General features: G+C 42.9%; 1 protein-coding gene across 4 annotated transcripts in view; it reads right to left on the bottom strand.

Moving 5' to 3' along the window:
* RBMS3 (RNA binding motif single stranded interacting protein 3) overlaps positions 1 to 24799 on the bottom strand; it is a 1099136-nt gene that overhangs the window by 80465 nt on the left and 993872 nt on the right. For all 4 annotated transcript variants that reach the window (XM_029070947.1, XM_007671050.4, XM_007671051.4 and 1 more), the window contains 2 exons: positions 14014 to 14110; positions 11283 to 11333 (listed from right to left, as the gene is read on the bottom strand). In XM_029070947.1, coding sequence (XP_028926780.1) covers positions 11283 to 11333; positions 14014 to 14110 — 148 coding nt within the window. The remainder of the gene's footprint in view (positions 1 to 11282; positions 11334 to 14013; positions 14111 to 24799) is intronic.

Here is a 24799-nt window from a genome sequence, read left to right as displayed (position 1 = left end):
GAGTAAACAAAAGATGGCAACAGGCATCATAAAGAATCCAGTGTTCTTATGGAGCCCTGTAAGCTCACTCTCAATTGAAAACCTCCACTGAGAATGTAAACATGGCCTTTACATTGTTTTAGACAAGTGAAACCAGCATGTAATTTAACATGCAAAAGCACAGACCTACCATGAAATTATGCACTTCTTAAAGAAATCAGGCTAATAGCAAGTTGAGCCTATAATAAGAATGGGAAAATGGTTTCCTGCCCTCACACTTCCATTTTTTCAGCAACTTGGGATCTCGCTAGAAAGGTTTCTTTGCTCAGGGATATTTCTGAATGCACCTTTGAAGCAGTCTTATAGATCTTGAGCCAGAGACTTAAATAAGGCCAAGTTATATTACAGTGTCCCAACCATCCTGCCTTATTTAACCAGGCGTGTATCCTCTCAATCAATGTGTGGTTTGGAGAGAGGCACTCTGTATGATTTGATGTCCCAGGCAAAGTAATTTGTAATGATGAAAATAAAATCTCTTTTCTTAACTGTAGGTTAAAAGGAATACATGCATTTCTCTAGTCTGAGAAGCAGATGATGCCAAATTGAGATGAATATATCATTTCCAGTTGAGGTAAGCTACCCCAATAGTTTATTCAAACATGAAAGTTGGGTTCAAGAATCTGACTCTAATTCCAAATTTAGTATCTTGGTCAGAACTGGATTAACTTTTCAAAAAGCAATTGGACATGTATTTTGAGAAACAGGACATGGAATCTTCTCTCTCTCCCACTCACCCATTCTCATTAAACCTATAGTCCTTATTATTATTATATTTGTTAAGTAGTTATTATGTGTGGAGCACTATTTTAAGCACTGGGTCAAATACAAGTTAATCTGGTGGGACACAGTCATTCATTCATTCATTCATTCATTCATTCATTCAACAGTATTTACTGAGCACTTACTATGTGCAGAGCACTGTACTAAGCACTTGGAATGTACAATTCGGCAACAGATAGGGACAATCCCTGCACAATGACGGGCCCTGTTGCAAGTAGGGTTCACAGGTCATAGGTATAGTAAGCTTTTCGAGAGTAAAATGAAATTAGCAGACAATTCCTGCCCTTAAAGATCAATCTAGAAGGGGAGACTGAGTCTAAATTTATAGTTAGGAGAAAGAAGTAAAAAGGGATATATTCCCCTTCCCTCTCGACCCACTGACAAAACTGCTTAAGCTATTACAACCCAGGTCATGTCCACCAGCACCTTTGAATTTCTTTGAGTTGATTTTTGAAGAGGAGAAGAGAAGATATTCAGGTTTCACTTCTATTTGGTTAAGAAAAGAATGGAGTGATACATTGCTCACTCTCCATCCCCTCTTTCACCCCAATAAGGCAAAATGGGAAAATTGCTGACAGATGCCTGTGAAAAGGAAAAGGTTCTGAGGATTTTTTAACTCCTCTATTTATGGAAAAGATCAAATGTGAACAGCAAACCCGAGCTGTTCTCACTGTCAGTGGATGGTTGCAAAGCCAAACTACAATAAGGAACGAAGTAGAGAGTTTAGCAGAGAAATGATGGTGCAATTAAATTCGGTTCCCAGAAACTGGCAGATGGACATGGTAGACATTCTTCTTGAGAACTCGTGGAGGACAAGAAAACTCACTGAGTCCATTTGTTATTTCTTTTTTAAATAAAAAGGTGGACCCTGGTCATCACAGAATAGTCAACAACATTGCTACATCGAACAGAAAGCTCAAGCTAATAGAAAGCAAATAATATGGCTTAGGAAAAGACCAGAAAAATTTCCTTCCTTTTTATTATAAGGTGATGGGCAACCTAATCCAAGGGAAATCAATCAATCAGTCGTATTTATTGAGCACTTAGTGCAGAGCACTGTACTAAGTGCTTGGGAGGGTACAATATAACCAAGTTAATGGACATGTTACCTGCTCACAATTCACTTACAGCCTAGAGGGGGAAAAAGAACATAAATTACAGATATGTACATATTGCTGTGGGGCTGAGTGTGCAATATTAGTTACATAAAACACCCACAGTATTTTAGGTTCCAACTGAGTATATTGAGTGCTATGTGCAGAACTCTTTGTTAAGCACTCAGGAGAGTATAATGCAACAGAAGTAGCAGACACATTCCCTGCCCATAATGAGTTTACATTCTATAAGGGGAGGCAGATATCAATATGAATAAAAGATATGTACATAAATTCTGTGGGATCAGGGTTGGGAAAGCAATAAAGAAATCTAACCAGACTCCAGTAATACGCTTGATTCTGTAGCACATAGCTGCCTCATCGATAAACTGTAAGGTCAGATCACCTCTAGCCTGATAGGAGGTGGGAGCACAGCTGGGCCGGAAGACAACTCCGAGCAGATGGCTGTCACTGGCTACCTGTTAGGTTTGTGTGTTGGTTGGGGCAGGGGGAAGGCAGATGAAGTCATTTCTTAAAGAGAATCATCTTGAATCTGTTCTATTATTGAATATAGTCAAATGAACTATGTGCCTTCTGAACAATTTGGAAGGTAGGCATAAAATTTGCAGGCACCTCAGTAAATGGTCAGGATGGAATCCAGTCCAAATGGACAAAAAAAAAAATAAAGAGAGCAGAAAAGTGGAGAAGAGGCAAAGTGGTTAAGTTTGAGGTCAACAGGAAAGTCTTGGAGTTCAGAGTTAACCACAAGTTGGTGGGAATCTGCATCGTCTATGCACCTCAATCTGTGACCTTTGGATAACTGATATTCCCCCTCATCCCAACCCCACAGCACTTCTGTACATATCCTTAAATTATACATTATAAATTACTCATTTATTCATATTGTCTGCCTTCCCCTCCCCCCTCCTCCTCCCTCCCGCTCTATGTAAGCTCATAATGGGCAGGGAATTTGTCTGATAATTCTGTTGTATTGTTCTTTTCCAAGCACTTGGTACTGTGCTCTGCACATAGTAAGTGCTCAATAAAGACAATTGATTATTGATTGGGAGTCAGCAATGTAATGTTATGAAAAATGTCCATATGCTGTTGGGATATGGTCAGATATTAGGTATAGAAGTAATGCTTCATCATACTGTGCATTGGTTTGACACACAGATCCAGTTTGGATCAATGCATCTTTAAACCAGTATGAAGAAATTAGACAAGATTCAGCAAATGCACACTCCAAAAATAAAGAAATAGAAAGGGCAAAAGACTTGGGCTATTTTAGCTTGCAAAAGAAAAGCCTATGAATGACTAAACTGGAGTCAAACATAGGAAAGATTTTTTTGGGGGGAGAAAGCTGATCAAATGTTCACCATGTCCACAGAGGCCGGAGCCAGAGGAAATGGTTTAAGCAGAGAAAGTTTCTTCACTTTCAGGGTGATGAAGCACAATAATAGCCTAACAAGGAAGCTTTAGCATGATTATCCCGCAAAATGTCTTTCAGGGCTTGATTATAGCCCTTCCTGGAATGAGGGGACTGGACCAGATGGTTCCTCAAGGTGCCATTCAGCTCCATTCATTTCATGGCACTGAAGAGGGGCAACATTTAAAGAGCAATGGATGCCTCAAGCATACCCAAAAAATCCACATGTAAATATTTAGGTTGAGGTGTTCCTTCACTTTTGGTGGTTCTGGATATTACAGGCAAAATAACATTTTCACTTTGAAAATGCCTTGACTGCACTGCAGAAGCTTATTTTGACATCAAACTTGAATTTGATTTTCTGATGTTTGTGAAAGGCAGCTAAATTTATCTTAACGAGATTGCATGGGGCCTGCAAATCATAATAATGGTTTTGGCCCCTCATAGAAGTTATAAATGAAGCTGCAAAATCTTCAGAGTTTGAGAAAATTGAGTTCAGTGGCAAAGAGTACTTTCAAAACTGTTATAGCATTTAATCACCCAACAGTCTGCTGTTTCTCTACCTTGGTTGTGACTCCCTTGCACTGTGTCTTTAAAACATAACTGTTCTCTACATTTTCCACTTATTTTCTATATAGCAGATAGAGGTGGGAAATGGGATCCCATCTCCATCACCACTTGTTTCCCTTACAAGCTCTTCCCAGTCAAGCACTGTTGAAATGAGCACTGCCGGTCAGTTGACTGAACACAGGATCTCGGTGTCGGTGACTCTATCTTGCCATTTGAGCTCAATTATGGTACATTTATGATGCCGATGAATGTGCCTGAGAAATTAAATGTGTCTTCTGTGGGAGGTCCTCATATCCCAGCCGAATAGACATTAGCACACTAGTATAGCTTTGTAAATCTTTGGGTGCAGGACACTCCCGATAGGATATACGATTCCTCATTAGAGATGGAAGGCCTTTTACATACGGGTCCTGTGGAAAAAATAATTTCTTTAGGATTTCTTTTCCCTCACTGTAAATCCTCCAGTGATTTCATAAGCAGTTTATGTTGCCTTGGCAACATTTATGAAATAAATTAGTTGTCCCATCTCAATATGATGTCAGAAGCAGCTAGCGTTGCCTTGGTAACTTCCTGCTTTCTAGATAATCTTACATGAATTGTATTTTAGCTACTTATTGCTTTCCCCTGGGGGTAATCCAGAGGAAACAAGGATTCTTGCCTCTTGAAACTATTTGATCATTTTTGAGTGCCCTGACAACTATTAAGAAACTAATGCTGACAATATCCCTGTGAGGTAGGTGGAGTTGAGTATTAATATTTCTGTTTTATAGGTGAGGAAGGAAGCTATGAGACCTCTCCAGGGACACAGAGCTGGGGTAAGGAGTCACAAAGTACTGGCTACCCGTCTTGACTTCAGAATGCTTGGAAAGAATACTAAGTTTTGAAATTCACCTCAATATATATATATATATAAAGAAAAAAAACCACAGAAACATCACCACTCACATTCACACAACGTTAAGGAACCAAAGGATTATTCCCATCAGGCATCAAAAACCACGTCTCCTGAAACTGGGACCCTTTCAGGTGGGTCGTTCTCTTTCCCATGGAGAGGAAGAGAGTTGGATTTGGAAACTCTGCCTCTTCATCTCCCCTCCTGCCTCAAGAGGAAGGAGGCCTCCAAGCCCAGATATGCACTGTAGTTTCCAAACCCTTCTTCTGGGATTCAAAAAATTCCTAAATTTGACCATGTCTTCTTCTACCTATGCCCCTCCTTCCTCACCCCCAGAATTCTGTAGCATAAGGAAAAGCTTAAGTGGTGTGGTTCCTAGACTAGTGACTAAAAGCCTCAGTGGATCTATAAAATGCCTGGATTTTCACCATAGCAATTTGCTGACACATCCCCTGCTAATGGCTTACATCCCAGCAGGGTATCAAAGGAACTTCAATCGCCCCAGCAGGCACTGGCAGAAGAATATCACCCGGGAGGGTGGGAGCCTGCTAAGAAAAGAGGTGCTAAGAAAAGGGGAAAGTCTAGCCCTGAGGACTCAGAAATAGCTGGCAAAGGGGAGGGCTGCCTGCCTGTGTGAATGACTTACTCATTTCCTGTATCCAGGTCACATTTGTTCACCCCTAACTTTGTGGCAATAATCGGCTTTCACTTTCTTCCTTTTGTCTCCAGGGCTGACTTTTCTTCCAGATCTCACTTAACATTTTTAAATAGAGAGAAAGAAAGAGAGAGAGAGAGAGACAAAGTCACCTATTTGAGGAAATCTTCAGATGCTTTTAAAAAGAAGTAGGCATTTGTTTAAGATGTGTATTCTCTAATAGCTCATGATCTGAAACAGTCACAAGAGAAGATTCTAGAAAGAACTGCAGACCAGAGTTCAAAGTACTGATGCAGACCTCACCATTTTGACTTCAACCTTCTGTCTAGGTTGTGTAGTTAAAAAGGGTGTGAAAAATAGGTTCTAAGGTATTTTTGCACGGGAATGGCAAAAATCTGGCATCCCCTCCTGAATGTACATGGAACTAGGTGGATTTTTTTTTTCTGAATATTACCATTGTCAACTTCTACCTGGAAAAAGTGTCTTTCACAGCAACAGTACATCTGAAAGGTGGCGATTTTTGTCACCATCATGCGGGACAGGGACTATGTCCTACTTGATTTGCTAGTATTCACCCCAGCGCTTAGTACAATGCCTGGCACATAGTAAGTGCTTAACAAATACCACAATTATTATTAAATTCAGGAAAGATGATTTCTTCTTGGCAATGCCACATTGTGTGTTGTGTCTTCTTGACCATTTGCAAAACTCATTTGTGGTTAAGATAAATCTATCCAGCATTTATAAATCTAATGGGTTTCAAAGCTTAATGCTATACTGTACTATATTTTAGTATAATACAGTTTGGGGAATAGGTTGTAGCAAAGCTGAGCCGCTGGCCTTAGACTAAAATCCAGGCTCCTTTAAGAAGAATTTTAATGGATAAATCAGCGGTGAGGTAATGTGTCCAAAGCAGGGCCTGGCCCAATGGGAGGGGGACTGAACAGACTTGTGAATTTAGAGCACCTGGAGCCAATGTGAATGGTGCCAAGCACATGCAGATTCTGCTTCTAGATTAAATTCTTATCTTTGGTTTGCTTTAGATCTCAAAGTTGATACCTTGGCTCTTCACAAGTTACAGCTTTTCCTACTGGTTCCTTAGCTGTATTTCCAGAAACTCTGTCAATCTGTTGCTTACTCTGACAGAGGTGAGAGCTACCCATTTTGGGAACCAATTAGAGTGGCCAATTTTTCCCTTCTAGTCCTTTGGAAGTAGTTACAGAGGTGAGGTGAGAGGTTACCAGGCCCTTTAACCCCTTGCAGCGTGGTTATGAATAAGGAAGGGGATAGAAGTATTTGATCTTCAAGTTTTACACTTCCCGTTTGCCCAGCAGACAGGTCAGGTGGGAGCGCTAATTATCTAATATATGAACCCTGCATTTATTCAGAACATTGTAATAAGATGACCAGCCTTTAAAAATGAAACCTGACTTTTCTGCAGGAGATGGAACAATTTTCATGTCTCCATAACATTTTCAGGATATTTATGCCCCCAAATGAAGACTAAACCAATAGAATTTAAAAGGAATGAAACTATACTCTTTTTGATAGGTATAATCTTCACAGCAGTACTGGTATAGATTTAACAAAGTGTCCCAATAGACTGTGACAAGGGAATTGCAATTTTGCATCCATATGAGATTTCAATGTGACATTATACCACTATGCAGAGTTGATGCACACTGCAATCAATCATCCGTTAAAACACTGTCAGGATAATGTTGAAATTTCAGATTATAGTGGCGTATGCTGTACTGGAGAGCAGAAACAAATAACCAACTCCATTACAAAGTCAGCAGTCCCGTTTCTGTGGCCAAAGATGAAATCCTAATTCAGCTTGACATTGCTCTTTCCCCAGTTCCAGGTTTCAAGGAAATCAGACAAATAATGCAGACCATGCGGTTCAAACTAGGGAACTATTGTGGACTCGGAGTACCCATGCAGAAATGACCGATTGTATTCGAGTGCTTACTGTGTGAAGAGCACTGAACTAAGTGCTTGGGAGAGTACACTACAACGGAGTTGGCAATCCTGTTCCCTGTCCACAAGGAGCCAACAGTCTAGAAGATAGATACCCTGCAGATGGTATAGTCCCTGTTCTTCCTGTTCATAAATGTAATGGCTTCCTTAAATCTATTTTACCTTTCTGATTTCCTACTATAATCCAGCCCACACAGACCGTTTCTCCAACAAATAACTTATTCGCCATACCTCGATCTCATCTTTCTCGATGCTGCTCCCTTGCCCTCATCCTCCTTCTGGCCTAGTACACCCTCCCCCTTCATATACAACAGATCATCACTCTACTCCAACGAATAACTTATTCGCCGTACCTCGATCTCATCTTTCTCGATGCTGCTCCCTTGCCCTCATCCTCCTTCTGGCCAAGTAGACCCTCCCCCTTCATATACAACAGATCATCACTCTACTCCAACAAATAACTAAGTCGCCGTACCCCGATCTCATCTTTCTCGAGGCTGGTCCCTTGCCCTCATCCTCCTTCTGGCCTAGAACACCCTCCCCCTTCGTGTACAACAGATCATCACTCTACTCCTCTCAAAGCCTTATTAAAGTCTCATCTCCAGGAGGCCTCCCCTGATTAAGCCCTCATTTCCCCTACTCCCTCTCCCTTCTGCATCACTTATGCGCTTGTCTCTGTACTCTTTTAGCACTTGATATTCATCCCACACTCAGTCCCACAACACTATGTACATATCCATAAGTTATTTATGTGAATACCAGTCTCCTTCCCCTAGACTGTAAACTCTTTGTGGGTAGAAAATGTGTCTACCAACTCTAGCATTGTACTCTCCCAAGCGCTTAATACAGTGGCCTGCCCACAGTGAACACTCAGTAAATACCATTGGTTGATTTACTATCTCTGTTTGCCTGCCTAGATATTCCATCGATGCATAACTGTCATCTGAGCTATTCAATCTTTATGAAGTAACCAGGGTCCTTTAGCAAAGATCCTTTAGCATCTTTTGTGAGCTATGATGATGGAATATTGACAGAGAAAAGGGTTAAATTACTTGCCTAACATTAGTTCTCAAATTTATGAAGAGCGGAGAAGGGACCCCAGATAAGTTGACTCCTGGCCCAATCCTCTTCTCTTTATGCCACGCTATGTCTTGAGAAAATGGAATCCTTGTCCTTCTCAGGCAACAGTCTATTTGGATTGGAGACGAATGGCCCGGATTTCCACCTACTGGCTGGTAAGCCAATTAAAGTTGATGGTTCCAAAAACGCCCCTTGAGCAATATGCTTCTCCAAGCACAGTCGACTCAGAAAAACTAAGACAAGTTACCCAGCTATTCAGGAGCTGAGTCGGTCTCCTATCAAAATTCGCTCTCGGGATATGGAGCCTTAATGGATGGGTGTGTGGGAGCCCATCTCACTCATTCATCTTCACCCTTCTTCCCACACCAACACTGAAGCAAAGAAACTGAACAAATCTGCTCTTTCCCGGAAAATCTGGTCGATTTATAATGAGGTTCGATGGCTAACCTTCCTCTGAGATTTGAGTTTCCCAAAGCATGTGAACAGGCTTCCTTCACGGCTCCCACTTGACAAGGGAGGAAACAAGGGCTGGTGTGCCGAGGTTAAGTGACTTACCCAGCGAGCAAGAGAGGGGCACGGCCAAGATCTGTAGTTCCGGCCTCTGAGTTTCCATTCTGTCCTTTGGTCCAATGAGCCACCCTACTTCCAATGATTGTATTTTAAAAACAAATAAAGGGTGGGTGGGCCATCTGCTCCCCCTGCAATGAAGCTGCACTGACCACACAGTTTTAGTACAAAAGCAAGCTGCCTTAAGCTTAAACCCAATTCTCACACTAAATCCCAGGGACACACTCTGGATAGCAATAGACTAAAATCATGGCTAAAAAGATCCACGGGGAAGACTTAAAAACAAAACCACCCACAAAACAACTAAGGATATTGCTTCGGGAGGATATGAAGCAAAACATAACTACACCTGTGGCAGCATCTGTATGGGGAAGCATGCAAAAGAAACACTTCCAGAGCTCTGAGCGCTAAAATAAAAGTCCACAAACTCCCCATTCCCCACACTCACTCCACCCTCTTCAAAAGTAGAGCGTTGACATCTGGCAAAATATTTATGTTTTGACCAAAGAGCATATTCTTACTGGCAGCAAGTAACTGATATTTAGCTTTAGTATGAATATTGAGTTTCCATCCGTATTTTGAAATTTACATCATTTTCACAAGAGCAGGCTTTTTACCAAAGAGCTTGTCGCCCATTTCTGGGTTGGCGGGACTTTTCCCATTTCACTGTGTGGGGCCGCTCTGTGCCATAGGTTGATTTGGCAGGGGATTCTGAATTGGAGTTCTTGGTCTGGGCCCAGAATTTGTAGGCTGGAACAAAGCATTCTTATACTTTCCAGGACATAGTCCAAACAAATTCACCAAGCATCCAAAATAGGAGAAGAAAATGAATACTGGGGCATTTTAACATTTCAAATTACAGTCTACGTCTCTAATTTGTTAACCTCAATATGTAGTCAAAGCCAACATTATTATCAGCAGTGGGATTTACACCCTTTATCGGGGACTTGGAGGTGACATGGAGGTGTGTACTTGGTGGAGTGGGGAATTGCAAAACCAGGCCCAGTCCCTGCCCCTAGGGAGTTTACAGTGTAATCAGGAAGATAAGATAAACCCGGAAACCCACACATACAATTAGAAGAAAAATGCTCAAGTATCAAGGTCATAAAGCTTAATAGAAACAACAGAAATGTTTACCAAAAATAGCCTAAAGACTTGTGTGTCTAGTAGTAGTGCTTGGAGGATGGGAAAAGGACTTAAGTCCGGGTGAGGTTTAGTAGCATGTCCAAGCTTCTACTTTACAACAATGAAAATGATAATAATAAATAATAATAATAATAAGCCCCTGTGAAACATCTGAATCTGATAATTGGCACTCCCACCCCCCAACTGCTGGACTGTCTTGGAGTTAGGTTTGTTACCCTGCTCATTTTTAATCCCACTTCGTTTCATTCAGCCTTATTACTAACAGTCAGGAAATGAGTTTTGTCTGTAAAGCCAACATAATGGAGCTACTTCTTTCAGTCAACAACACCACTTGCAAGAGAATTGCTACTTTAAAGCAGCCTGTCATACTGCAGAATGGATACAAAAAACTTGCAGGGGATCAAAGTAGACTGTCTGAGACACTGATCTAGATTCTCGTGACATTTTTGCCTTGCTTAATTAATATTTGAATGATGTAGTAAATTATCTTAAAAGTCAAAGGCAGAGCACATGTCAATTACATTTTTAATACTTCTGAAAAAAATTCCAACACACAAGAAAAGAGTCTCCCAGTCACTCAAAACCTGCCAGAGGGCAACCACCTGGAAGTCTCTAACGTTGTGTTCCACAAATCACACTTCAGCTGTGAGTGCCTCTCTCCACCCTAAAACAAAGCGCAGTGAAGCACCTGTAGTTTGGGAACTCAAGGTAAGAACAGAGATTCAAAAGTCTGCCTTCAGGAACAGTGGATATAAGTAAGCAACCAGTGCATTGAGTTCTGAATCAGAAAGGGATGTCCCATACATAACAACAGATGGTTGTCTTCAAAGAAGGAATCTATTTCCTCCAGTGACGCTTTCCTTCCTTCTTGAAGGCTTCGGTAGAATTTCAGGAGCAGCTTATGGACTGTATAATGTGGGCTTTATAGCAGAGGCAGTGAATGCAAGTGAACGCTACCCAGAATCTCCTTTCCAACCAAAAATAACAACATCTAAGTGTGCACTTGGATAATAATAATATTGAGCCTCAGGTGACCGAGTGTCAACTTACTGTTGGTTGCATAACATATGGCGGATGGGGCATCCATGAAGTGCTCTGGACCTAGGCATCAAACGAGATTTATTAGCACATGAACAATCACAGTCATAAGGTCTCTGGATGAATTCACACTAAGCTCTCAGAAATCTTTCCTTAATGCTATCTTAGTTTTGAGATCAAAGGGCGAATGGTAACAATTGAACAATGTCCAATTAGGCGCTGCAAGGTGAGAGAACTGTCCATATTTAACTTGACTGGGTGCAACTGAACCCAAAGCTCAGGCGGCTCAATTTAGAATGCATATACGAGCCGGATATTCGAAGACCAGGAGTCATAATTCTCGCCTATCCCGCTGTCGACCCCTGGCCCACGTCCTCCCGCTGTCCTGGAACGCCCTCCCTCCTCACCTCCGTCAAACTAACTCTCTTCCCCTCTTCAAAGCCCTACTGAGAGGTCACCTCCTCCAAGAGGCCTTCCCAGACTGAGCTTACCCTTTTCCCTCTGCTCCCTCTGCTGCCTCTCTGCCCCTGTCTTCACCTCCCCTCAGCTAAGCCCCCTTTCCCCCCTTTCCCTCTGCTCCTCCCCAACTCCCTTCCCCTCCCCTCAGCATTGTGCTCATTCGCTCATTTGTATATATTTTTATCACCCTATTTATTTTGTTAATGAGATGTATATCCCCTTGATTCTATTTACTGCTATTGTTTTTGTCCCTCTGTCTCCCCGGATTAGTCTGTAAGCCCGTCAGTGGGCAGGGATTGTCTCTATCTGTTGCCGAATTGTACATTCCAAGCCTTAGTACAGTACTCTGCACATAGTAAGTGCTCAATAAATACTATTGAATGAATGAATGAATAATACCAGAATGAGGATCACTGGGATGAAATTCCTTCCCTGCTGCCCCTAGTTGCAAAATTATTCCCGACCCAGGAACATCGAGTTAGAATGGCAGGAGCTAGTTTTGTGTGACATGGCAGAAAGCCTTAGGGTGACTCTTAGTTTAATAACTGTGAGCCATTTTGGATTGCTTCTTTGCTATATTGTTTGTGGGGGAAGTGTTTGCCATCCTCGTGTTAAGTAATTCCTCGCTTCCATGTGTATCATCATGTTTAATCAAATAAAAAGGGAGTCACTGGGTAAGAGTTAGTTTTCCATTCAGAGAGCACTCAAGTTTTCTTCAGTCAGAAGGGAGAGCAGAGAAACAAGAAGGTTGGGTAGTTGAGGACAATTGGGGTTCATTCATTCACTCATATTTATTGAGTGCTTACTGTGTGCAAAGCACTGTGCTAAGCTACAATACAATACAAGAAGAGTACAATACGACAATAAACGGACACAATCCCTGCCCAGGGTTCTGGAGTTCCCCTTAAACTAGCGGGAGACTCGGGTTAAAATTCCCTTATGGACAATCCCCAAGTGAAATCTCCAACAAGGACTTGATTTGGGCCCAGTGGGTGGTCTCAAGTGAAACCCAGGTTAGAACTACACCAAAACTGTGTTGTCAGTCAGTACTTGAAGAGCGGCTGAGTGTATTCTAACTGGTCCCCGGGAAATGTTATTAGGCAGGCCGCCATTCCATGACCTGCAAAGGTAATTAAAATAAAAGTCTATTCCATTAGCCCACAAACACTTAAAAAAATATAAGCTCAGTACAAGATGAAAATGATCTCCTCAGGGGAAAAGAGGAAATGCAGTCTCCTGTTGGATGGCTTAACCGTTGTGACTTGTAATGCAGTGAAGGAGAAAATGTCAAAATGAAGATGTACTTCCCTGAGTTGATAGCAACTAACAAAATCCCAGAACTGGAGCTCCTTCCTCCTGGCCCTTCTCTCTTCCTTTATTCCTTCCCCATCCCATCCTTTCATCTGACATCTTTCTTTTCGTCTTGTTGGACGCAGAAACCTTTGTCAGGATTTTCCAAGTTGAAGGGGCCATTTTGAGAATGAATATATGTATAAAAAGGTGCGGAGCACAAGTTAATCTTGGAGAGATTCCAGACTGCAGAAGTCCCAAGATAAAAGAAATATTGGAGTGGGAGATTTATGTTCCAACATTTCATCCATATATTTAGAATTAAACAGCCACAAGATCTGTCCTAGAGAATACTCTCTTTTGTGAGTTTTCCTTGGTGTGCTGTGAACAGTCGCAGAAAGCTACATTGACTGCAGTGGAAATGAGAATGAGGTGAGAATAGGGTTCATAACATTCTCTCATTAGATTCTCCTCTCTGACAATATGTTTTAGCACCTGTGATGGTGGGTTTAACCGGGGCAACTATAGCAAAAGGAAATTCAAGAGACACAATCACAGGGGATGAGGTCAAAAATTGGCTCTAGGGGGGCATTCACTGAAGAACTAAAAAAAAGTTCAAACCAGTAATACACTAGCAACGATAGGAGCAGAGTGGAAACAAAAGGCAGCAGGTGACAGAACGACTCCTCAAGGGTGACAATCTTACGTGGCATCCTTTGGAAAGGAGGTATAATCATGAGAAGTAGAAAAATTGGCTGAAGGCAAGCAAGAAGCAGGTGGAGTACATTATGAAGCAAAAAAGATGCAGGCGGGCGCTTGAAGCTTTAAACTGAGTGAGCGGTGGCGCTCGAGCACCGGTAAACGCCTGAGATAAGGGATAACTAAAGTGTGCGTACACCTATGAGATTTTTCACTCTATGCAGTTCCCTTCTGCACTTGGAAATATTATCGTCCGGTGAGGTTCCCTCCCTCGGGGCAGGCAAATCTGACATACCTGATATGTAGAGACAGGGGAAGCAGCAATGAATGGCGTGATAGATGTCTGTGGAATCATGCGGTTTGTTGCAATACTGTACGGTGAAGAATAAAATCTGTAAACAGAAAACAAAAGGAAGATTCATGAAGCTGTTGGACTGCTAAACTCTAATCAACTAAATCCCATTACCTCCTAGGGAGAGAGTTCTTCACTCTTGCCTCTGAAGCGGTAGTTAACGAGAGCACAGAGGAGGCTGTAATTGAAATGAACTGAATTACGGAAGGAGGAAAGGTCTGAATCATCGTGAAAAACTTGACCAGAATGTCTCCCCAGGCAGGTAAGAGTAACAGAATCCTCAACCGATGAAGAAAGCTGCAAGCAAAAAACAAAACAAAAACCAAAAAAACCAAAAACCTCCAAGGGGCTAAGCAAGCCTTTAGGGGACTTGAGGGGGGTGCTATAATGTTAAAAATGATAAAATACCATAATTAATTTTACGGTGTTTCAAAGAAGAGGAATTTGGAAATAATAATAATAATCATAATGTTGGTATTTGTTAAGCGCTTACTATGTGCCGAGCACTGTTCTAAGCGCTGGGGTAGACATAGGGGAATCAGGTTGTCCCACGTGGGGCTCACAGTCTTAATCCCCATTTTACAGATGAGGGAACTGAGGCACAGAGAAGTTAAGTGACTTGCCCACAGTCACACAGCCGACAAGTGGCAGAGCTGGGATTCGAACTCATGAGCCCTGACTCCAAAGCCCGTGCTCTTTCCACTGAGCCACGCTGCTTCTCTATAATAAGCGTTGTGTACCGTGCTCTGCACACACTAAGTGCTCAATGAATAAGATTGATTGGAAAGGAAAAAAATGGGGTTCCTGAATGACAATCTGGAGGCAGTTAATAACGGACATGTTTTCGTGCCTCTTATTGGCAGCCAGTTGTCGGGAGGATTTCTGCACTCCTTCAGTCTGTTTCTAGGTATCTCCGGCCATAGTGACAGGCTCTGAGGTTTCCAGGCCCAAAAAGGTTCTGTTCCTTCCCAGGGAAGAAGGTGGAAAGAGGCTACTTAAAGCACAGGGTTCATTGATTGGCAGGAGAGTTGACATTTTCGATTTCCCAGCTGAGCGTATTTATTTCTCCATACCCGGGGCCCCAGAGCCACTCAGACACAGACTCAGCAGCGGCCCGCTCCGCGGCCACTCCGCTGCTCTTGGTTTTCCTTGTGCGGGGGAACTGAACTTCAACCATCACTCACACTGTCTCCGTCATCCTACTTAATGCAGCACATCTCAGAGGAAGCCGAAAGTAGGTCAGTGAAGAGAGACAAGCGGGCTAGGTAGAAAGGAAGGTTTTTACTGGTGGACATTTTTCAGACAGGGAATATCTGCTGATCATGGCGGAGGGGGGGAAGGAGCGACATTTCCATGACCTTGACCGGTTCTCCATTTGGATTCTTGGTGCCAGCAGAAATATAAACCAGCCGGAGCCTAGGGCTCAGACAGACAATTCTTCGCTAAAGAAATGGTCGTCTGCTTTTTAAATTTCTATTTTTGGTCATGTGTTTGAGACATCTTATTGATGAGGAAATGCATCTTGCTACATTGTAACTCACGGTGCATCAGCCATATCTTATGGCTTGATTTTCAGCGACACCTTTGCCATTGAAACATAGTGAGCCTTTCTCTTTCCCCCGTGACTGCTACGCTCAGTCCTTTTACTTTGGGGAGATTGCCATCCTGACCGCGAGATGTGATCCTTTCCTCGTCAATGACTAATCAGATTTCAGCTTGACTGGTTCATTTTAGAAAACGCGGCAGTCGATGTTTCATAAATGAAAACAATCAGGATCGCACTGACAGGCAGAATTTACAGGAAATTCTATGGGGAAAATAGATAACAGCTATATAAATAAACTATACAAGTAAACCAATACTTTGAAAGGGAACCCTTGAGAGAAACCTTAATGCATTTTTGTTCTATCTGTTCTAATCCTATCCATCGGACCAGTAATGATATTTCATTCTCTAGCTAGTTCAAACCTGGCTACTTTAGGCTGAAGACCCCTTCGGATGGAAAAACATAATGAGGTGAGGCAATTCCCCCAGCCATTTTCATCCCTTAATTTGGGTTCTCTGAATAAGCTCTTTCTAAATTCAAACAGATGTTACCCAAATTTACAGGAAATACTTGCTTAAGCCGAGACCTGAAAGACTCCTACTTCAACAGCATCTTAAGTGGTACAGTTATCTGAATAGAAATAAACAACCAGACAGCTATAATATTGGTGACAAATGGGCTTTCCAATCGCTCCTCCTTTTTCTCTGCCAGTGCCATTTATCCATCTTGGTTTTCAAAATGCTTCCAAAGGTAACAAATAAAAAAAAATCAACATATGCAGATAAACTACCCTAGCATGTTCACTAAAGTATCATGGAACAGGAAAGACAGATATTTGACAGGACCTAGGTTTTAGTTAAAAGAACAAAGCTCGTGTAATATTTAACGTATTGCCACATCTCCCCGTGTCTGGAAATACTCACTCCAATTTGCAAATGCTATCACTGGGAAACCGTGGGCTCTGCCTTTTCCTATGAATATCTCAGTGGGTGATTTCTCATGGAAGAGAGCCACATCCTACGAGACGTACTTACAAAAAGCTTTATTTACTCTGAAAATTGCTCACCCAGAGGAATGTCGGCTTGCCCAAGACTCATGTACAGTCTGTTATTATTATTATTCACAATGATAGTAATAATCAGGATGATGATGATAACTGTGGTATGTGTAAAGCCTTTACTCTGTGCAAAGCACTACGAGTGGGGACAGATGCGAGAAAAATCAAGTGAGAGACAGTCTCCGTTCCACACAGGATCTCAGAGTCTAAGAGGGAGGTAGAAAAGGTATTTCATTCCCATTTTACAGATGAGAAAGCTGAGGATCAGAGCAGATCAGGTCACAAAGCAGGCAAGAAACCAGGAATCCTGACCAGGCCTACGCTCTTTCCACTAAGCCATATTACTTCTCTGTTCGGAGATAGGGCCTTCTTGAGGAGTCATGCCATATAAGCCCCAAAGTCTAATCGAGAGGGAGAGTAGGTATTTAGTTCCCATTTTACAGGTAAAGAAACTGAGGCCCAGAGAAGTTAAGTGACTTTCCCCAGATCACCCAGCAGGCAAGTGCTCTCTCCAAACTGTAAGGTCTTTGTGGGCGGGGAACGTGTCTATCAACTCTGTTGTATTGTACTCTCCCAGTGGCTTAGTACAGTGCTCTGCACACAGTAAGTGCTCAATAAATACCTTTGATGGCTTGATTGATTAGAAACCAGGTCTCCTGACCCCCTCACCCCCCAGGCCCATGCTCTTTTAAAGTGGTGTGAAGAGGTACTGCCTTAATTTAGTGGCTGCCCTCCAGAAATCCACACTTCTCAACACCAGGATGCCAAAAGAACATAATTTGTTAACAGAGAAGACGCTTTGGAAGGAGTCGGTGGGTTGCAGTGAAAGAGTCAAATCTTACTCTATTACTTTCCTGACAATAAAAATAACGCAAAATGCATCATTAACTTCAGAGTAGACTCTTTCTGTATAGGCACAGCATTCAGCCCTATTTGAACGCTAAAATAAACATTATCCCCAGGCAATATATTAAAAACCAGAATTATGAGTAGTTTGTCAGGGCAACAAAATACAAATAGATTAGACATTAATTCAGTCATGTTTTGCCCAACTGAAGCTATCCAAAACATCTGACTTTTAAAATTGACCTTCTAGGATGAAGCCTCCACATCAAAGCAGTGAGGCCTAGAGGAAAGAGTGTGGGCTTGGGGGCGGGGTGGGGGTCAGGAGACCTGGTTTCTAATCAATCAATCAATCAAAGGTATTTACTGAGCACTTACCTTGTGCAGAGCACTGTACTAAGCCACTGAGAGAGTACAATAGAACAGAGTTGATAAACACGTTCCCCGCCCACAAAGATCTTACAGTTTGGAGAGAGCACCTGCCTACTGGGTGACCTGGGCAAAGTCACTTAACTTCTCTGTTCCTCAGTTTCTTTACCTGTAAAATGGGGACTAAATACCTACTCTCCCTCCCGATTAGACTTTGGGGGCTATATGGCATGACTCCTCCGCCTCTACCTCTTGGGTAGTTCCTTCTGCTTTGTTTTGGGGGGGTATTATTTTTAGATTTGATGCATTTGTGTTTTCTCAATTCTGCCTCCCACTGAGTTCCAGAGTTGGCAGTTCAATTTCTATACAGTCACTCTGATCTGTGTCTGATCTGATGGTATTTTACCGACCGCAGTGTTTAGCTAGTACTCGGCACGTAATAAACACTTAACAAATTCCACCATTATTATCCTCCAGGAATCACCTTTTTTATATAACATGATGAGAAATCTCTCATTTTCTCACCTCCCCACTACAACCAACAAAATCCAACATGCTCTTCCACGCCAGCTCAGGATGAAAGGAAAAAGTGACCTGGGGGACTGAGAATTACACAAAATAATTTGTTCCCCTGAGATTGATAGTTAAAAGAGCTGGAAGTTCATACCTCATTGCTCAAACAACAAAATGAATGAGGAATCATGAAGTGACACACACTATTCCATAAAGGAATGAATATTGCTTGTGAATTTTTAAGAATTCTCAGGCATTAAGAAAAATAGATTATGTTGGATGGACTATGCTTTTCCACTGAGCCTGTCTTCTGTCTCAAATTCCCAGCCATATATAATAATAATGTTAATGTTGATATTTGTTAAGCACTTCCTATGTGCAGAGCACTGTTCTAAGCGCTGGTGTAGATACAGGGGAATCAGATCGTCCCACATGAGGCTCACAGTCTTAATCCCCATTTGACAGATGAGGTAACTGAGGCCCAGAGAAGTGAAATGACTGGCCCACAGTCACACAGCTGACAAGTGCACAGAGCCGGGATTCGAACGCACGACCTCTGACTCCCAAGCCCGGGCTCTTTCCACTGAGCCACGCTGCTTCCTCATACATAATGAGTTTAGTCTGCTGCACATAAACAGATTGTGCTCACATAACAAGCACAGTACAAAATGAATGGTCCATGTGGAAGCAAGTGGGAAACATATCCCCAAACCAAAATATACTGTCAGGTGCTATCTTACAATTTTGAGTTGATTGAAGGAATCAGGTCTTCATTACAGTCATTACATTATAAACTCCTTGTAGGCAGGGAAACGTGCCTTTGGCTTCTATTCTTTCATTTATTCGTTCAGTTCATTCATGTGTCAGTGCTCGATAAATACCTTCGATTGACTGGACGAGTGACCAGGGAAAAATCAGACCACTGCGCGCAACTGTGATCCCCACGCTATAGCTTCCCCATGCTATAGGGAAGCAGCGTGGCTCAGTGGAAGGAATACGGGCTTGGGAGTCAGAGGTCGTGGGTTCTAATCCCAGCTCCGCCGCTTGTCAGATGTGTGACTTTGGGCAAGTCACTTCACTTATCTGTGCCTCAATTACTTCATCTGGAAAATGGGGATTAAGACTGTGAGCCCCATGAGGGACAACCTGATCACCTTGTATCCCCCCAGCGCTTAGAACAGTGCTTCATACATAGTAAGCGCTTAACAAATGTCATTATTATTATTATCATCTGTGAGGAACTATCACAATAGATGGTAACCATTTTGGTTAAATATATCTTGCTATTATTTCCCTATCTCCCTCTCCATCTCCTCTCTTTAGATGGTGTGTCCCCAGCGGGATAAAGGCCTTGTTTGTTTGTTTTATGTTACTTCCCGAGCGCTTACTATGTGTCATACACTGTTCTAAGCCCTGAGGTAGGTACAGATCAGTTATGTCAGTCACGGTCCCTGTCTCACATGGGGCTCACAGTGTTAAGTAGGAGGGAGAACAGGTACTGAATCCCTATTTTACAGTTGTGGCAACAGAGGCACAGAGAAGTGAAGTGACTTGCCCCGGGTCACACAGCAAGCAATTGGCAGAGCCGGGATTAGAACCCAGGTCCTCTGACTCCCAGGCCCGTGCTCTTGTCACAAGACCACACCATGACAGGTTTGAATCTCTCTCTCCAGCACTGAGGGTACTGCCAGGCAGATGGTGGTGAAATCTCCCATCCAAAATGGATAAGGATCAACCCTGTCACTTTCAGCGTTTTCCAAATGGACCCGTCTTGTGATGAAGACATTCAGAGGCTAGTAAAGCCCATCTTTGAACCTATTTCACTGGCCACCCCTAGAGCCTGCTCCACTGACAAACTCTTCATAAAAGACCATCTTGGGCATCTTTCCATCCTCCAGCTGACTCAGTTGACGATACCATTCCAGCTGAGCCATGATCTGCTTCACACATAGTAAGGGCTTAACAATTACCATCATTATCATCATTATTATAATAATAATGGTATTTGTTAAGTGCTTACTATGTGCCAAACGCTCTACTAAACGCTGGGGGAGATACAAGTTCATCAGGTTGTCCCTCGCGGGCTCACAGTCTTCATCCCCATTTTACAGATGAGGTCACCGAGGCAGAGAGAAGTGTCTTGCCCCAAGTCACACAGCCGACAAGGGTCAGAGGCGGGATTAGAACCCACGACCTCTGACTCCGGGATCTTTCCACGAAGCCACGCTGCCTCCCCTTTACACAGTGCCTGTAAACCTGCAGCGTGGCAGGATCTAGGTGTTTGGAATGAGATCTTGCCATTATATGTTGGCATTGTCAATTTGTTTCATGCACTGTCAGCATAGCAGGGTTCAGGGCTTCCAGCTATTCAACAAACATTTTCAACAGGTTGGAGCGTGTATCCTTCTAGACTATAAGCTCGTTATGGGCAGGGAACATGTCCGATAATTCTGTTGCACTGTACACTCCCAATCACTTAGTACAGCGCTCTGCACCCTGGCACACGCTCAATAAATTTGATCGATCACTGATGGATAGTACCCTAAAAGGCCTTATTCATTCGTTCATTCAATTCATTCATTCGATCCTATTTATTAAGTGCTTACTGTGTTCAGAGCACTGTACTGAGCGGTTGGGAAAGTACAATACAACAATAAACAGTGACAATCCCTGCCCACAGTGAGTTCACAGTCTAGAGGGGGCGTAGAGCTTTGGCCTTTCTCGGACTAATTTTCCGTCTTTATAGCACCTCAGGTGAAACATTGGGTAAGCAAACTGTAGGACTCCAACAGCCACTATCTAGAGGTCATGGGTTCGAATCCCAGCTCCGCCACTTGTCAGCTGTGAGACTGTGGGCAAGTCACTTCACTTCTCTGGGCCTCAGCTCCCTCATCTGGAAAATGGGGATGAAGACTGTGAGCCTCATGTAGGACAACCTGATGACCCTATATCTACCCCAGCGCTTAGAACAGTGCTCGGCACATAGTAAGCGCTTAACAAATACCAACATTATTATTATCATCTACAGATGGTAAACACATCTTTTCCTTCACCTTGATGACTATTATTCTTATTACTGGTCAGGCAGCATTTCTGAGACTAAATATCCCAGAAGTATTAGAGGCACAGAAGTTCTCCTCTCCATCTCTATTCCTATACTTTCCCAAATACTCCGATGTGTCTCTTCCCAAGGTCATCATAGAATTGCACTCAGTTCTTCAATTTCAAAACTTAAGGGGTACTAGCCTGGCCTAAAAAGTGATACTTGGCTCAGCTCGAAAGGATTTCACTTTCTTTGGCTCTGTGAACTGCTTTTAGGGCTCCTGCGTATTTTTCTAAATCAAACAGTTACTGCTATCGGCTGTCTGTCATTTGCAACGTTTCTTGGGGTGAGTTGCAAGAGTTTTCTACTCCATAGATCTACATACCTCACATCAACTCACCAGTGAAGCAGCGTGGCCTAGTGGAAAGCAGCGTGGCCTAGGCGATAGAGCCTGGGCCTGGGAGTCAGAGGATGTGGATTCTCTTACTGGCTCTGGCAGTTGCCTGCTGTGTGACCTTGGGCAAGTCACTTAATCTCTCTGTGCCTCAGTTCCCTCATCTGCAAAACGGGGATTCAGTACCTGCTTTCTCTCCTACTCAGAGTGAGAGCCCCGTGTGGAATCTGATTTTTTTGTTTTTACCACCACATTTAGTCCAGTTCTTGGCCCAAAGTAAATACTTAAAAAATACCTCAATTATTGTTCACTGTGCACACATTATAGAAGTTCTGAATGTTAAAAATTTCTACTGAGAGAAAGTAGAGAAGAGAGAAGCAGGTGGCTCAGAGGAAAAAGCCCAGGCTTGGGAGTCAGAGGTCACGGGTTCTAATCACGTCTCTGCCACTTGTCAGCTGTGTGACTTTGGGCAAGTCACTTCACTTCTCTGTGCTTCAGTTACCTCATCTATCAATGGGGATGAAGACTGTGAGCCCCATGAGGGACAAACCGATTCTCTTGTGTCTACCCCAGTGCTTAGAACAGTACTCGGCACATAGTAAGCACTTAACAAATACCAGCATTATTATTATTATTATTATTACTGGCTATATAGCATCAAAACATTGTAAAATTCACATAAATTTTACAATCCATTAATTATATGGATTTAAATAAATCCAAATCCAAATCCCAAAATCCCTAATCCATAAATTATAAAATCCATGCTAGGGGTAGGACTTACAGGTCACGCTGATGTAATAATATACATATAATCATATACTCTAATTCTAGAGAGCAATCTGTAGAATGATACAATCTGGTTTACGAGGGTACTTATTTTAGGGAACGTCAGATCGATTGGGAGGAGTTGGGAGGATATAACTCAATTCAAAGCTATGATGCTTTTGACGTGACAGCGGAGAACACTTTTTCTTTACAATGGGACCGGAAAGACCGGTGGCACGACTTCCCTAGAGCCCGCTGATGAACAAGGCAAGGAAAGCTACTGGCTAGAACACAGGCCTGAAAGAGAGGAATTCATAAAACCAGACTGTGGAAGAGCCAAGAAAAATATTTCCCCTGCTGCCATTTCCCTGTTTATAAAGAAGTCGCTGCAAAAGTTTGTCTGTGATATGGGGGCACAAGTTATGTTGACTTAGCTGTTTCAGCTCCAGTGAGGCCCACATCTACTAGGGGATCCAGCGTGCTGAATTCCTGGGCTTCAAAGTCCCGCCCACAAAGAGCAGAAGTGTTTTCAGTACTCCACTGACACTGAGGAGGGTGGGCAAGAAATGATGGGGCAGTAGTTCCGCCAGCGAGAACCTTCCTGCCAACCAGTTAAATAATAATAATAATAATGTTGGCATTTGTTGAGCATTTACTAGGTGCAGAGCACCGTTCTAAGCGCTGGGGTATATGGGGTAATCAGGTTGTCCCACAGGAGGCTCACAGTCTTAATCCCCATTTTCCAGATGAGGTAACTGAGGCCCAGAGAAGTGAAGTGACTTGCCCACAGTCACACAGCTGACAACTGGCAGAGCCGGGATTCGAACCCATGACCTCTGACTCCCAAGCCCATGCTCTTTCCACTGAGCCACGCTGCTGCTCTAGGTTAGGAGCCCCTTTGGAGAGATGGCATGCAAGCAGACCAGGTTCTCCCACTACCCTTTTCCAGATGGAGAAGGTCCCAAAGGGTGCTCAAAAATAATAATAACCGTGGTATTTGTTAAGTGCTTATTAGGTACCAGGCACTGTTCTAAGCACTGGGGTGGACACAAGCAAATCGGGTTGGACACAGACCCTGTCCCGCATGGGGCTCCCAGTCTTAATCCCCATTTTACAGACAAGGCAACTGAGGCTCAGAGAAGTGAAGTGACTTGCCCAAGGCCACAGAGCAGACAAGTAGTGGAGCCGGGATTAGAACCCATGACCTTCTGATTCCCAAGCCCCACTCCCAGGGCCCTGGGCCACCATCTCTTCTGAAATAACATATTCATTTTATTTATATTTATGCTATTTGTTACGCGCTTACTGTGCATCAAGCACCGATCCAGGCACTGGGGTAGATGCAGGTAAATCAGATCGGACACGACCGTGTCCCTCATGAATTCACGGTCTTAATCCTCATTTTTCTGATGAGATAACTAAGGTACAGAGAAGTTAAGTGACTTTCATTCAGTAGTATTTATTGAGCGCTTACTATGTGCAGAGCACTGTACTAAGCGCTTGGAATGAACAAGTCGGCAACAGATAGAGAACAGTCTTGCCCAAGGTCACACAGCCAACAAGTGGCAGAGCAGGGATCAGAACCCACATCTTTCTGACTCCAAGGCCTGGGCTTTTTACAGTAGGCCAAGCCTCTTCATTCTCATTAATGATTGTTCTCTTGCTTTTCCATTTATTGGAATATTCATTTACATGAAATGAAAGGTTATTGGCCAAAAGCAGACTGTGTGAGGAAATATCCCCAGCAGTTACACTTTTATTAGGTTTTTCTCATTCTACAAGAAAATGAAAATCCCCTACCTGAGTCACGAAACTCAAAGTCCTATCAGTTGATCAATTAATCAGTAGTATTTATTGATCACTCGATCTGCGCAGAGCACTGTACTAAGAGACTAGAATTCAATTAGCAGATATGTTTCCTACCGTCAAGGAGCTTACAAGGTTGGTGACAAGAGAGACGAGAAAGAGGCACAGTGAGTAGGTTGGCTTGAGAGGAGTAAAGCATGTGAGTTAGGATGAGGGGGGAAGGGAGTGAGGAAAAGTCCCGTGACGAGAGCTGACGGGGTAACTTCGAGTCAACGTTCAGGCATTTCTGCTTAAGGCAAAAAGGAATGAGCAGATATGTGGAAAATGATGCTATATATAGAAAGATGAGCTGGGCAGCAGAACGAAGTATGGATTGGAGAGGGGAAGGAA

This window comes from Ornithorhynchus anatinus, chromosome 8 (assembly GCF_004115215.2).
Source record: "Ornithorhynchus anatinus isolate Pmale09 chromosome 8, mOrnAna1.pri.v4, whole genome shotgun sequence".
In the NCBI taxonomy this organism is placed as follows: Eukaryota; Metazoa; Chordata; class Mammalia; order Monotremata; family Ornithorhynchidae; genus Ornithorhynchus; species Ornithorhynchus anatinus.
Note: the sequence above shows the minus strand (reverse complement) of the source record. Positions and strands in the feature narration are given on the sequence as shown.